Source organism: Nymphaea colorata, chromosome 9, assembly GCF_008831285.2.
Source record: "Nymphaea colorata isolate Beijing-Zhang1983 chromosome 9, ASM883128v2, whole genome shotgun sequence".
Lineage (NCBI taxonomy): Eukaryota > Viridiplantae > Streptophyta > Magnoliopsida > Nymphaeales > Nymphaeaceae > Nymphaea > Nymphaea colorata.
Window position 1 is genome coordinate 24,425,097 of NC_045146.1, and position 15,750 is coordinate 24,440,846.

General features: G+C 40.9%; 1 protein-coding gene across 1 annotated transcript; it reads left to right on the plus strand.

Annotated features, from left to right (window-relative positions):
* Positions 1 to 445: 445 nt before the first annotated feature.
* Positions 446 to 13,595, plus strand: LOC116260422 (E3 ubiquitin-protein ligase UPL3). Its single transcript, XM_050079457.1, has 18 exons — positions 446 to 1,577; positions 1,835 to 1,945; positions 2,083 to 2,199; positions 2,464 to 2,634; positions 2,724 to 2,885; positions 4,299 to 4,547; positions 4,660 to 4,781; positions 4,848 to 6,264; positions 6,823 to 6,918; positions 7,241 to 8,842; positions 8,940 to 9,170; positions 9,448 to 9,552; positions 11,279 to 11,359; positions 11,450 to 11,518; positions 11,613 to 11,741; positions 11,875 to 11,997; positions 12,087 to 12,323; positions 13,169 to 13,595. Exons 1-17 carry the CDS (start codon positions 771 to 773, stop codon positions 12,150 to 12,152), a joined length of 5,658 nt encoding a protein of 1,885 aa, XP_049935414.1. The 5' UTR covers positions 446 to 770; the 3' UTR covers positions 12,153 to 12,323; positions 13,169 to 13,595.
* The last annotated feature ends 2,155 nt before the right edge of the window (positions 13,596 to 15,750 follow it).

Below are 15,750 nucleotides of genomic sequence, written 5' to 3' on the forward strand. Positions count from 1 at the left end.
CTCGTTGAAAAGATAACTTCCGTCGGGCTTTCAAATATGCGACGGTTTTGAATGTAAATCGAGCGACAATGAGTACGTCGGACTGACTATCCCGAGATAATGCTTACCGTGTTTGATGGAGGCAGGAGGTGGGATATGCACGTCTGGCGAAGGGAAAAGTTGCATCCATCCTGCGTCCGCCACATTTAGACGTGTAACTTGAACCTTACTTCTGAGTTCTGATCAATAGTGAAACCCTATTCGGTTAATATCCTGTAACCGAGATAATCCGTATCTTAATTAAGGTCCTTCATCGCCTAAGAGGGTGTGAGGAGTTAATCCTAAAAACCAGAAGGCGGGTTAGGTCCACAAAGGCGTGGCCCAAACCGAACGGACCTGACCCAGAGAGGGTCCAGGTGTCCCCTTCTATATAAGGCACCAAGGCGCTTTTCCTTCACCTCTTTCCTTTCACCTTCTCTTTCCTCTCTTCCCTTGCATTCCCTTCTCCTCCCGTGGGAGGAAGCTCAGGTAAAAAGGAAAAGAGGGGGTTTGTTTCAGAAGAACATCGAGTTCTACACATTGTTCTCTTCTTCTCGTTGTTCTTTTTATTGGATATATTCCATTTTCGCCGAGGAAATTCCCTGGATTCTGTTGGAATCTAGGGTTCTTTCGATTCTTGATTGACTCGATTGAGTTAGGAGGCGAATTAGTCGGGAATGGATTTGGGGTAATCGAGACGATCGCAGTCTCGATTTCCGGTGGCCGGATTCTTGGTGGACGGCCGGTTTTGTATGGAAACGCGGAGCCGGAAGCGGGCGGAGGCCTCCTCAGCAGCGCCCTCTAACCCTTCGTCGTCGACCCCCGTCCTTCGCTCATCCAAACGCGCCCGCCTTTCTGCCTCGACCTCTGCCGCCTCGCCTCCAGTCACGCGCTCCCGCCATAATTTGCGTTCTCAAGACCCGCCTATGGACTCCAGCAACACGGAATCGTCTGGTTCACGCCGTCGCCACCACCATCATCAGAAACAGCCTGCTGGCGGGGGCGACCGGGAGAAGGATTCGGCTGAGAAGGGGAAGGAGAAGGAGCCGGACCCTCGGCACCTAGGGTTTGGTTTTGACGCGGCCGGCGGGGATGACGACGATGGCGAGGGCGTTAGCATCCTGCATCAAAACCTGACTACTGCGAGCAGCGCGCTTCAGGGCCTTCTCAGGAAGCTGGGCGCCGGACTCGATGATCTCCTCCCTTCGTCAGCACCGTCGTCGTCGCAGCAGAGCGGGAGGTTGAAGAAGATCCTCTCCGGGCTGAGGGCTGACGGCGAGGAAGGGCGGCAAGTGGAGGCCTTAACGCAACTTTGCGAGATACTGTCAATTGGGACCGAGGATTCGTTGAGCTCGTTCTCTGTGGACTCCTTCGTGCCCGTGCTCGTTGGGCTGCTCAATCACGAGAGCAACGCCGATATCATGCTTCTTGCTGCTCGCGCATTGACACACCTGTGCGACGTTCTCCCGTCCTCTTGTGCCGCCGTCGTTCACTATGGCGCTGTCTCGTGTTTCTGCGCCCGATTGCTCACCATTGAATACATGGATTTAGCGGAACAGGTTTTTATTTCGTTTTCTTAGTTAGCTACTGGTATGAATGATCTTCTGTCCGATTGGAACTCTGGGGAACAGAGGTTCGCTGATCTTGGGTTCCTATGAATCGGGTTTTTCGTTTCTTGGGTGGTACCTGCCTTTTGAATTCCTATTCTTTTTTTGGTTGGGGTCAAAACATTTTCGTTTGCGTGGTTATAACTCGTGTATGTTATTCTGATGCGTCTAAGGAAACTTTCTGAATTCGTGGTTGTCTGCACATGCAGTCGCTGCAAGCTCTGGAGAAGATTTCACATGAACATCCAACAGCGTGCTTGCGTGCTGGCGCATTGATGGCGGTGTTATCATATCTCGACTTCTTTTCAACTGGAGTTCAGGCAAGTCTCTGATTCATCTCATTTGGCAGTTACCTGATTGTTTGTTCCTGCACAAGCTCATGAAAGGAAGTGCAGTGTTTCAATAATCTTTTATTTCTTGATGTTTTTGATCTATGAAACTTTCTTCGTTCGTCCAGAGAGTTGCATTGTCTACTGCTGCAAATATGTGCAAGAAACTTCCATCTGATGCAGCGGACTTTGTTATGGAAGCTGTACCGCTGCTTACAAATCTCCTTCACTATCACGATTCAAAGGTTGACCACGTTCACACGATTATGTTCCTTAATATACTTGGATGTGAACTGCTTGTCTGCTTTCTCAATTAGACAAGAGGTTGTCTAGGGTAGTTATCTTAGTCTGTTGCATCCGTTAGTTATTATTTGGTTCAAGTTTCCCGTCTGTAGTATCTGTTTGATTTGTTTGCTTCTTATCACTACAATATGTGATCTTACTGCTTCTTGAATCCGAAGGAGATAATATTCCTCATCAGATAACAGTTGATGGTAATTAATTTTCAGGTGCTAGATCATGCTTCTGTTTGCTTGACCCGTATTGCCGAGTCGTTTGCACAGGCACCTGACAAACTAGATGAACTTTGCAACCATGGATTGGTTGCACAAGCTGCAGGTCTTATTTCAGTTAGTAATTCAGGAGGCGGTCAGGCTTCACTTAGTACACCAACATACACGGTAGATGGGCTCATCTTTCTTTCCCCTACCTTAGATGGGTCATGATCGACTCTAACTTTTTTACCCTGGTTTATCTTTTCTCCTTGCAGGGTTTGATTCGCTTGCTGTCAACTTGTGCAAGTGGCTCTCCTCTTGCATCTAAAACCCTTTTGCTTCTTGGGATAAGTGGCACTCTGAAAGATATACTGAATGGTTGTAACTTGGCTGCAAGCATGTTTGTATCACCTGCTTTGGCTAGGCCTCCTGAACAGGTCTACATGTGCCATCCTCGTTCATTTAATAGTTCTGATTCCTTTATATCATGTATTTAATTGAGTAATGTCATATTATGTGGAATGAAAGACTCCAACACGCATGAAATTAACAGAAAAGGAAAGGCAAGGATGGAACTTATTTTGTCCTTAAGGGTTATTGCATGGTGGTTGAAAAACATTGATTTAAAAAAGCAGTGAAAATTTTCCATGGGTACACCTTGGGAAGAGGAATTTGTTTCAGGGGAGAACCCCTATGAGGAGAAAATTTTCAGCCTCTTTTGGGGATACAAATTACAAGTTGAACATCTATCCTTGTAATTGTTCACCTGGTTTGATGGCTTTCAAGGGTTCATCTTGAAATCACAGTGCATTTATCTGTACATTAAACACCAACCTAGTATTGATACTGTAAAGGTACGTGAAGCTTTATTGCTTACAGTCTCTGCTTAATACTTCTTCAACTTGGTACGAGGACCGATCTAATAATAAGACCAATGCATGTATTGGTTGACAAAAAAGTGTTGATAGGAGATTAAGCCATGGACTTTTTTTGTCAATGCTCTTCATTTGGATTCAGGTTAGCAGACAAAGCTAATAAAAATGAGTATGAAATTGTGAGAAGTATATCTTGTCTTTTACTTATCCAGAAGCTTGACGCCCATGGTCTAAATTGGCCCTTCTGAAAATAAACCCCTCTCCAAATGAAACCTTCAAAATATTAGTGCTTTGTTCCCTGCTGCATATTTCTATAATTTATGCTGTCCATGTCAATGTATCTTGACTGTTTGATGCATGTGTTGGGTACTCTAGTTCAGAACAATAAATTGAATAGTTTCCACCATTTACCATCTCCTCTAGTGCATGATCATGGCATTGTGGAAGTACTATGGGTATCTGAATGTTGCAGCATTGTGGAAGTACTGTGTTATGTGAATGTATTGCCGCTTCTTTGAGTAGGTTAATTGGTCTGCCCAGGAAAGGACATCCTAGACAACCAAAAGATTGTTATCTGCCCTTGACAGTTGAAGGACTATAACTGTGTATTCTTAAGATTTATGGTACACACTGTGAATTGCACATTTATGCAAAGTTATGAGTGAGACGACTGAGCATAGTCTACCAATCTTCAGTATCATGTATTGTAGCAGAATGCTAAATTTATTATGAATTGAATGGCCTGGTTATGCTATCGACACTGGTTGAAAGTGATTTGCTGACCAAAGAATTTCAGTGGACTTTGTTTGAATAGCTTCTGTGGTAATGGATCTTTAGTTGACTTCCTGCCTAGCTCTTTTCAATATAATAGTCTGCAATTACACATGGAGTAGCAGAACGTAGCATTTTGAGCATGTGAAGATTTGTGTGTCCAGGTTTTGGTGCTTACTGGTTTTACATCACTTCATTGATCAGATATTTGAGATTGTGAACCTTGCCAATGAGCTTCTTCCTCCACTTCCACAAGGCACAATTTCTCTTCCAAACAGCTCAAGTTTTTTTGGGAAAGGTTTGGTAGGAAAAAGGTCCTTTTCTGGCAGCACTACAAAGCAGGAAGATGCTAATGGAGCCTCTTCTGATGCTTCTGTGAGAGAGAGATTATTCCACGAGCAACCTGAACTTCTCCAACAGTTTGGGATGGATCTACTTCCTGTATTAGTACAGGTTTGGAAAAATGCTGCGATTCTTTATGTTGCCCCTGAAATGTGTTTCTCCATAAGTGTTTCCTGGCTAAATTTTGACATGTTACATATTCCTTGTTTGAATGTGGATTCAGGTTTATGGATCGAGTGTGAATAGCCCAATTCGTCATAAGTGCCTCTCTGTTATTAGCAAGTTGATGTATTTCAGTACATCTAGCATGATACAGTCATTATTGACAGTGACAAACATTTCTAGGTAATGGTCTGATGGTTTTTGGTTGCTTTAAATATTACATGAGCTTTTAACCTTCTTGTGCTTCAGTTTCTTAGCAGGTGTCTTGGCATGGAAAGATCCTCAAGTTTTAATTCCAGCTATTCAAATAGCTGAGATTCTGATGGAAAAACTTCCTGATACTTTCTCTAAGATGTTTGTAAGGGAAGGTGTTGTTCATGCCATAGATGCCCTTATTTCAATGAGTGGCTCAGATATGGTTCCTCAACCATCACCAGCTGAAAAAGAACAGGATGCCCTGCCTTCATCACGTTCTCGCCGTTACAGGCGACGTAGTGGTGCTTCTAACCCTGAAGCTAATGCTCTCGAGGAGTCAAAAGGTTCTGTTAGTATTGGGTCACCTCCAGCTGCCATTGAGGTTCCAACAGCAAATTCTAGCCTTCGTGCAACAGTCAGTGCATGCGCAAAATCATTCAAAGAAAAGTTCTTCCCAGCTGATCCTGGGGCAACTGATACTGCAGTAACAGATGACCTGTTGAAATTGAAAAATCTTTGTGCAAAATTAAATGCAAGTGTCATAGACTTCAAAGGTAAGGCTAAGGGCAAGTCAAAAGCTTCTGGTCATGTTTTAACCGACTTATCTGCAGATACTGAAGAACACCTCATAGGTATTATATCTGAACTGTTGGGAGAGCTGAGCAAGGGTGATGGAGTATCAACATTTGAGTTTATTGGTAGTGGGGTTGTTGCAGCGCTATTGAATTACTTTTCTTGTGGGACATTCTCAAAAGAGATGCTCTCTGAAACCAGCTTAACCAAGCTTCGCCTGCAAGCCTTGAAAAGGTTCAAGCTGTTTATTGCAATTGCTCTCCCCTCTGGTTTTAAGACAACTACTGAGGCCCCTATGACTATTTTAGTCCAAAAATTGCAAAATGCATTAACTTCATTGGAACGCTTTCCTGTCATTCTCAGCCACTCATCTCGCTCTTCTAGTGGTAGCGCACGCCTTTCTTCGGGGTTAAGTGCTCTGTCTCAACCATTTAAGTTGCGCCTATGTCGTGCACAAGGTGATAAAACTCTACGTGATTATTCTTCAAACATTGTGTTGATTGATCCTCTGGCGAGTTTGGCAGCTGTTGAGGAGTTTCTTTGGCCTAGAGTTCAGAGAAATGAATCAGGACAGAAGACTTCTGCACCTGTGGCAAATTCTGAACCTGCTGCATCACCTGCTTCAGGTGGTGCATCATCGCCATCTACATATGCTCCTCCTGCATCTGGTCGACGCCATTCTACTAGATCAAGGTCGTCGTCAGTGGCAGTAGGAGATTCTACCAAGAAGGAAACCCATGAAGGTCATGCCAGTTCATCCAAGGGCAAGGGTAAAGCTATTCTTAAATCTTCTGCTGACGAATCACAGGGTCCACAGACTAGAAATGCTGCACGCAGAAGGGCATCTTCTGAGAAAGATACACAACTGAAAGTAGCACCTGGTGGTTCTAGCTCTGAGGTACTTATTTATGAGTGGAATTTGTTTTGGAGCATATGTTTGGGTCTGTGAAGTTAATTGGTTAGATTTCATGGATAGGGTTTTGTTGTCCTGTTTCTTTGTTCTGTTCAGTTTGATCAAAATATGATAGTCACAAAATTCGTAGGGGCTCTTTTTTCTAGTTTTTTGTGTTGAACTTTTGAATTTTGGCTGTCGAGCAGTGACAAGTATTCATTGCAATAGCCCCTTCCTGTTCTGATTTGCTTGTAGGTTGTTTATTGACAAATTTGATTTTTCTTTTCTATGGAATTAAAAAGAAAAAAAAAATGAAAATGCAATCACAGCAAGAACCTTCAAGAGACTATCTATACTGGTGTAGGCATGATGTTGGATGTTGCATTTTGAAAGACTGATGTCTTAATGTGTGCTGTCTAATACATTTGCATTGCAGCTTTTTGCATTTGTCATGAATGCCGAGTATTACATGCCATATTTTATGGATTTTTATATTGTAGATATATTCTTTACATTGTTTTGCTAATCATGTGCTTAACACATTAACTTCTCTTTGTTACACAGGATGATGAATTGGACATTTCACCTGTTGAGATTGACGATGCTTTGGTTATTGAAGATGATGATGTCTCAGAAGATGAAGATGATGACCATGATGAGGTACAATATCCAATGTTACCTTTAGATTACAATATGTTCTATTGCTTTTCAATCTCATATTGGAATGCTTGCTCTCTCTATTTCCTGATAGCCACTTGAACATGGTTTTGTTTGTACATCTATATGATGCCCTATGCTACTATTGGTTGTAATCACCAAATACAAGTCAACTTGGTTACTATGTGTTACTAACTTGTATTTAAAGAACCTCATGAAATCTGAAGATTCTTGTTTTATATTTTCATTCTATTTCATTTTTGTAGATAACAAAAATTAGTTGGGCTGTTCATCTGATGTGTTAAGATACTCAATTTGTCAACAGGTTCTAGGTGATGATTCAGTTTCTATCTGTGTATCCGACAAGGTACATGATGTGAAGCTGGGAGATACACCTGAGGATACGACAGTTGCACCAGCTTTAGCTGACACCCAGGTTCCTCCATTGTCTGGTTCTAGCAACAGAAGCGTCTCTATCAGAGGAACAGAGACTACTGAGTTTAGAAGTGGTAGCCCCTTTGGTTCTAGAGGGGCTATGTCTTTTGCTGCTGCTGCAATGGCTGGTCTTGCCTCTGCTAGTGGTAGAGGTGGCATTAGGGCAAGTCGAGATCGTCGGGGACTTCCCATAGTTGGCAGCTCAAGTGATCCTCCAAAACTGATTTTCTCTGTTGGTGGTAAACAGCTAAACAGACATCTTACCATATATCAGGCCATCCAACGCCAGCTTGTATTGGATGAAGATGATGATGAAAGGTTTAATGGGACTGACTCTCTACCAAGTGATGGACAGCGATTGTGGTATGACATATATACGATCACATATCAAAGAGCTGATGCCCAAGCTGAGAGGAGTTCAATAGGAGCTTCAGCTTCTAATTCACAATCAAAATCTTCTAGATCTGGATCGGCCTCTAATACAAGTCCAGATGCTTCAAAACAGCAGAAATCACTTCTTGACAGCATCCTGCAAGGTGAACTTCCATGTGATTTGGAGAAATCTAACCCCACATACAGCATTTTGGCATTACTTCGTGTCTTAGAAGGTTTAAATCAGCTTTCTACTCGCTTGAGAATAGAAGCGGCTACTGATGTTTTTGCTGAAGGGAAGATATCCAGCTTTGATGAGCTTTTTGGCACTGGTGCAAGAGTTCCTGTTGAGGAGTTCATTAATAGCAAACTGACTCCAAAATTGGCCAGGCAAATTCAGGATCCCCTGGCTTTGTGCAGTGGAAGTCTTCCTTCTTGGTGCTACCAGTTAACTAAAGCATGTCCCTTCTTGTTTCCTTTTGAGACTAGGCGGCAGTACTTCTATTCTACTGCATTTGGGTTGTCCCGAGCACTTCATCGGCTTCAACAACAGCAAAGTGCTGACAACCATGGTTCAAGTAATGAAAGGGAAGTACGGGTTGGTAGACTGCAACGCCAGAAAGTCCGTGTCTCTCGTAACCGCATCTTAGATTCAGCAGCAAAGGTTATGGAAATGTACTCCAGCCAGAAGGCTGTTCTTGAAGTGGAATATTTTGGTGAGGTTGGTACTGGATTAGGCCCGACTCTGGAGTTTTATACCCTTCTTAGTCATGAGTTGCAGAAGGTGGGATTGGGGATGTGGAGGTCTAGTTCTGAAGTGGATAAGTCTGAAATGGATATGGATAATGATGACAAGGTTGTTGAGAAAGTGGATGAAGCTTATGATGCAAAGAAACTTGGACGGGATACTGCTGCTGGGGATGCAGAACTTGTACATGCTCCTCTTGGGTTGTTTCCTCGTCCATGGCCTCCTAGCTCTGATGCTTCTGATGGAAGCCAATATTCAAAGATTATAGAGCATTTCCGCCTTATTGGAAGGGTCATGGCAAAGGCTTTACAAGATGGCAGGCTCTTGGACCTTCCACTTTCAACTGCTTTTTACAAGCTTGTTTTGGGTCAAGTAAGCTGATTATTTTAAGAATTAGTTAATCAACTTGGTTCTTCCATTTTATGATTGCGGAACAGCTGAAATGTATTCTATTTTCTAATGGTTGCAGGAACTTGATTTGCACGATATTCTTTCTTTTGATGTGGACTTGGGAAAGATTTTACAAGAGATGCATGCTCTTGTTCGTAAAAAACAGTATCTGGAATCATTGTCTGGCGATAATCAAAAGCAAATTTCTGAATTATGCTTTCGTGGTGCTCCAATGGAAGATCTCTGTCTTGATTTTACCCTTCCTGGTTATTCGGATTATGTTTTGAAGCAAGGAGGAGATAACACAATGGTATGCAACTTTTGTAGGCCTTTATCAGTAGTTTCCAGAACTAATATTTAATACTTATATACTTCACACACACACACACACACACACACGTACACACATATACACTCAAGCTTTGATGGAATAACAAGAACACATTTTAATTTTGATTTCTTTTATTCAACTGCCTGAATTACATAGCAGACAAGCTGTTAAATGAAAAAATTAAAAAATTTAAGATTGTATTTGTTATTTCAGCAGAATTTGAAAATTTTATTGATCTTATCAATCTATATTGCAGGTTGACATTTATAATTTAGAAGAATATATTTCTTTGGTGGTTGATGCAACTCTTAAAACGGGAATTATGAGACAACTCGAAGCATTTAGGGCTGGCTTCAATCAGGTGAAAAAATCCATCTCATGAATTTTGCAAAACATATGATTATTCAGTGTGTACCCTGTGTTCTTGACTATTGTTTGAGAAACTGGAGGGTGCTTAATCTCGTTAAACTGGAGGCTGCTAAATTTCCTCATGCAAACACGTGAAGAGTGCTTTGTTTGCACTCCCCTCATACCTCAACTGGTTCATAGGAAAAGAATGAACAAGGGAAAAGTACAAAATGATAAAGTGATGCTCAAATCTTTCAAGCATTCTGTCATCAATTTTAAAGAAAGTGAAAAACGGTAAACCTGTACCTGTTCCATCTGTCTGGAATTTTGTTTCCAATTTTTACTTTTCCTAGTAAGCTACATTAATAAATTTTTCGTGCATTATGGATGGTATTTTCAACAATATATCCAATTGGAGGAATATGGTGTTCCTTTTGGCATTCCTTTACTTTTTTGACTTCTGTATTTTGGATCATCTCAGTATTTTTCAACATTTTCAAGCATAGTTGTCAATATTTTCTTGGGGAAGATTGCTCAGTAAGTTTCTCCTGGTATTATATTTATGATTTCTTTTGAAAGCTTTTCAAAACGTGTCAGAAGTGAAAAATAAAGTGAATGTGTGAAGTTATGGAAATGCTTTTTTAGCATTTTGTTGCAAATTATGATATATGTTATTCTGTAAAATGTAAATATTACAGATTTCTATGAATATCATTGATTGGCCATAAAAATGCCAATAATGCTGCATATTTGCATAACCTGGAGCTGTTATCGTATGTGCATACTTTTAAGTAATCTTTAGTTGCATGGTGAGATGCATGATCAAATGAAAACATAAAAGCTAGTGTATGAGGGTGAGGATGCTTCTTCAGGAACAAGCATCCTGGTTTTGCTGCCTGGTGAACACGCTCCATTTTCAGGAAAGTTGGTGTAATTCTCATATTTGTCCATATACTCTGTTTGTATGAAGGCTACTGCATCACAGAGTAGCGGTCATATTGAAAATTTGGTAATATATTTACTAGGGTGCCGTTGGTTGATGAGTTGAGCTTATTTTGGGCAAATGCAATGACAGCAAATTCTAGTTTGATTGCAAATGTGATGACACAAATTGTAGTTTGATTGTCAGTGACTCAATGTCCTTCGTTTTCCTTTGAAGACTCCCTCTGTCTGTAATGCATATTTTTATGAATTATCATGATTTTATGGTGACGTTTCACAGAAGATTCTTTAATTTGAAGATTTCTCAAATTTTTAAATTTCAATTCTTAATAACATAACCTTGAGAACAGGTGTCCTTATTTTCACACGTGTGCACAGACGTACACGAAAGATGCGACATGTGGACATTAGCAAGTTCTCCACATTAAGCCTAGGAAATTGTAGAAATGCAAGTTAGACTGATTCCTTCAGAGTTTTTAAGATTGGACTACATCTGTTAGTTTTGCAGGGAAACCATGTTAATACTTTAAAAAATACGTTCTGCATTCTCCACCATGTATTTAGCTGAGCTGAACCGTATTTACCTACAAGGGACTACTATGAAACTTGCCTTCTAATTGTGAACATGATTTTTGTAACATGTAAATTTAAGCTCTTAGTCTTAGACATGATCTTATGCAATGTGAGCTCTTTTTTGGGTAAAAGTGTTTGCTTACCACTGTTTATATGCAACTATGCAATGCGATTTTTTATCGGAACTATTTAATGCGATCTGACATCATAAATTATGTGCCTAGGTTTTTGATATATCATCCCTCCAAATATTCTCTCCCAATGAGCTGGACTGCCTACTCTGTGGTCGTAGGGAATTGTGGAAGGTGACCAATTTCATTCTGATGTTCTTCTAAAATCTTGTTTTTTACTGCATGTTTGCAACTTATTATTCTGATATTGTGTGCATATTTCAGGCTGATAGTTTGGTTGATCACATCAAATTTGATCATGGATATACAGCTAAAAGTCCTGCAATAATCAATGTACGAAAACCTTACCATATTTGAAACTTCTGTTCTTTTTTGTACTTGGGGTGGTGCCTAACAGTATGGTCATTTGATCTTTCTGATGTTTTAGTTCCTTGACATCATGGGAGAATTTACACCAGAGCAACAGCGTGCTTTCTGTCAATTTGTCACTGGTGCGCCTAGGCTTCCACCTGGTGGTTTGGCTGTCCTAAACCCAAAACTGACAATTGTGAGGAAGGTATAAGAAAGTATCCATCTCCTTCTTAGTGGAGCTTTTGGTTGAAGAAGTGGAATTAGATTCTCCTCCTACATTCTCCTTAATCCTTGTCTTCTCCTGTGTCTGTAATTGCAATTCTGTGTTTGTTCTGCAGCATGCCTCGAGCGCAACGAGCATGGCATCAAATGGTACTGCAACTGCTGAATCAGCTGATGATGACTTGCCAAGTGTTATGACCTGCGCTAATTACCTTAAGCTGCCTCCATATTCCACAAAGGTACAACTTCATTGCTCCAAATATTTTTACATGTGGATAAGTGAGGTGAGGCCTGACTTTACTTTTGTTTCCTATGGTCATGTTTGCAGGAAATCATGTACAGGAAGCTGCTGTATGCAATCAGTGAGGGACAGGGATCATTCGACTTGTCATGAAAATGATATTTACTAATCCCCTCTCATCAAATATCTAAGAGATTGGGATTTTTTGGATCATCTCTGTCCATCGGTGTTTCCGATTCTATAACCAGATTGGGAAGATAATCTTCATTATGTCATGTTCATACCTGACAAGAGATGATCCATAAGTTGCACCAGATCCTTGAGGTAAAATTCTCTTTCCTCTCCCTCTCCCCTCTGTTTCCCTCACATGTCCTGGTTCGGAGGGAGTCACTTTAGGGCTGGCATGCTGCAATATCTCAAATTGTTTGTTTCCTGCCTTTTATTTTGATTGTTCTTATCTTTTTTTAAAGATAAATTTTGTTTAGCTCGTAAGCAGATGATCTCTGACATGCTTCTATGCTTTGTGAACGTTAACGACATACTAATGTGGTTAAACCAGTTCTCATGTCTCAAAAGATTGTCTGGTGCTGTTGGGGATCTTTGATTTATTTTTTATCTTTTTTGGCTGGCCGGTTTTGTGGTGGAAGGGGACAAATTCGTGTTTCATATGAAGATTGTCTAGTGGTGATGGGGTCTTCTATTTATTTATCTTTTTGGCTGGTTTGGTCGAAGGACGCATACTTATATTTTGTTTGTTCGTCTGGCAAAGGGATGCAAGCGCTTTTCCTGCTTTAGCGAGTCGGATGAAGCATCTATCTTTAAATAGAAAAAGGAAAGGATGGTCGCTCCATTTTCTATTTCCCCTCCTGTTTCTTTTAAAAAAAAATTTGGGGATGTGGTGGTCAAGAATTCCCTTATTATTGATGTCTCCGACTCTCTAACAAGTAACATGAAGACATAATGGTGCACAGGTAACAAAAAGCAGGGTGGTTTTTCTCTCTCATGCATTCCTAGTGGAGGGATGAGATCACCGTCTAACCTTTAAATCAAGTTATGTACACGAGGTTTTCATAGTACTGCCATGTAAATAAAGAGTTGAACGTTTTGATGCTTTGATAAGTTAACGTTCCCTCTTCCTACTGAATACTTTGTTGCTTGTGGATATGCAGAATGGTTGCAGATAGCTGCAGGATTTTCATGCCTAGAGCTTATGGTGGGTTGTTGGGAAGGTTCCTCTTCCGTCTTCTGGAAAGCTGAGCAGGGAAAAGAGTATTTTGGGTGTGGTCCAATAATAGAGCTCGTTTTTTCCCTTTTTTCCTTCGGTTTTGAATGTGGTGTTAATAATTTAAGCTCTTTAGTCATCATCTAATTCCTGTATCTATGAAATTCTTGTCATTGCCACAGCTTGTACTTGTTCTATTCCAGTTCAGAGGGGAAGAAGAAAACCCAAGAATTAGTATAATCTTTTAGGAGACGGTGATAAACGACGTATTGAACAAACAGCTGACATATGCTAATTCCTAGTCCCTTTATGGCAACTATTGTACATATGAAAAGAAGTCTGGTGTTGAAACTCTCTCTATAGTTTGCCTGTCATTCATCTTCCCAAACTTGCAAATCTGGTCTGCGCTCGCTGCTTCCGTAAATCTTTGGTTAGTGCTTTATGAATTACTCACACCTCACTGGCTGCGTTATTACTCTCGCATGTTGTGCCGTAGTTACTGCTCTTCGTTGAATATGGACTTCGTGATGGATCCTCTCGTCTCTTGTTTCAGTGGTGGCTAGATCAATTCTCCATTGATTAATTTGTTCTCTTTAATGATCATGCTTATGTACTTTGCAATTTATTTTTGAGCCATGAGCATGTTCGGTGTCGTGGTCTTGGCGTGTTACATCTGGAAGGTCTGCGACTCCTATCGAAGTGGTCGAGAGGGGTGCTTGCAGGGCGTATAATTTTTCTCCATCTTTTCTGAACAAAATGGAGCACCGACCACATGTGTTACATGTTTTTATTCCGTATTGCCTGTATTTGGAAGTTAGTCGTCAGATGGTTGATTTATGTGATTTAGTTGTCAGATGGTTGATCTATGTGATCGTGAAATGTTGTTGCTAGGGACATTTTGTTTTTTAAAAAGAATATAGTTTCCGCTTTAACAAAAAGGGACGCCTTTCCCTTCCATTTCATTACCCCTTGTCACATGTATACGCGAAAGGCCTCCCGATAACCATGGGGTAGGACGACTACGACTTCTACGCCACAGCCGTTGACCGTGTTATTATCATTTTCTAATGTCACTACCGTCACTATGACTCTAAGTGCACTGCCGGTCGACGCTGCTATTAGGCGATCACTATCCACCAGTTGGACCATTTTGGGGTGACGTCATGTTTACCAAAATAATTGATATTATTTCATTTTTTTTTTAAATTTTGATGTAAACTGTTATTATCATTTTGAGAGTGAGCTCAAAGCGTAGGGTGCATTCCAGTCAAGGTGTTTGGGAGCGATGTCCGAGGAGCTGAATTTATCATCTCCAGAGTTTAAGGGAGTCGTCTGAGCTTGAGTGGAGGGTCAGCATCATAATCTTTGTGTTAGCTTTATCCTTTATGTTCTGCATGCTTACTAGCTTGCCCAGTTAAGCTATATCCGAGATCTTGTGAACAACGGTCGCTATTGATTTGGTCAGCCAGGTAAGGGGTGTGCGTGCGTTCGTGTGTGTGTGTTATTTCTTTTTTCCTTTCTTTTTTTTTTTTGGGTATAGGCTGAAGTTAAAATGTTGTTTAGCAATTACTGCGTCGGGGAGCCTTTAGCTAATAAAAATGTAAGATGTTGCAGCGTATGTCCGTACGCTATGAAGGTTTTCTATGGAGACATTGCATCCTGGTTGCCAAGTTAAACGAAGCCCCAGTAGTAAGAAGGTGTGTCATCCTCCTTTTTGCTCAAGGCATCAACTCCTGAGGGCCAGCTTCCGACTCTAGCGTTACTCGGAAAGCTGAGTGGTTTGAATTACCGTTTGAAATGAAAAAAAAATACAATGGGTTTTTATTCCTCACCATTTACGCAAACTTATTCCTTATTTGTTGCCACTCCCATTTTGAAGATGAACGCGCTTGTCAGCTACTTTGAGCTTGGTGAACAGCTTGACAGAATGGTATTTCAGCAAATGAGTTTATCTGAAAAGTACTTCACGCGGCATTCTAATTTTTTTCTCTTATTTCCATCCAAGAAATATTTTAATTGATCAATATAACCTCAAGGACAGACAACAAAAGAAAAACAAAACAAAACAAAAAATGTTAAGCTACCTTATTAATTTGCTTCCTATAACACCAAATGTGATCGCGAAAGTGCACAAATAGAGCAACCGCGGGGCTACCTACGAGTGGGTAAGCAAGCACCGATGTCCACCGGACTCAAACGGGGAACTTTCATGAGATTCTAGTTGGTGGGTTTTCTAGAAACAACCAAGAAGAGCTACTTTTGAATGGTTACTGAAGGAGGTCAAGGTTTCAACATCGTAATTAAGATTTGAACAAAATAAAAGAGACCGAAAGTTGAATATGGGACTCGAGAGTTTTGGATAGAGTTCAGTTGCTGGAGGTTTCCATCTTGGTATAAAATGAAAAGAAGAGCTTGTGTCAAGGAAAAATAACGAAACGAAGAAAAAGGGGGAAAAAACCGCATTTTCCTTTATAAGGTGATCGGTCTCAGCAAGTGTTAAATCAGGTAAGGGCGAAGCGTTTGCATTCT

Coding starts and splice junctions, on each gene's coding strand:
- LOC116260422 (XM_050079457.1), top strand. CDS start 771: ATGGAAACGCGGAGCCGGAAGCGGGCGGAGGCCTCCTCAGCAGCGCCC. Junction 6,919..7,240: donor AAGATGATGACCATGATGAG/GTACAATATCCA, acceptor ATTTGTCAACAG/GTTCTAGGTGATGATTCAGT. Junction 11,998..12,086: donor TGCCTCCATATTCCACAAAG/GTACAACTTCAT, acceptor TCATGTTTGCAG/GAAATCATGTACAGGAAGCT.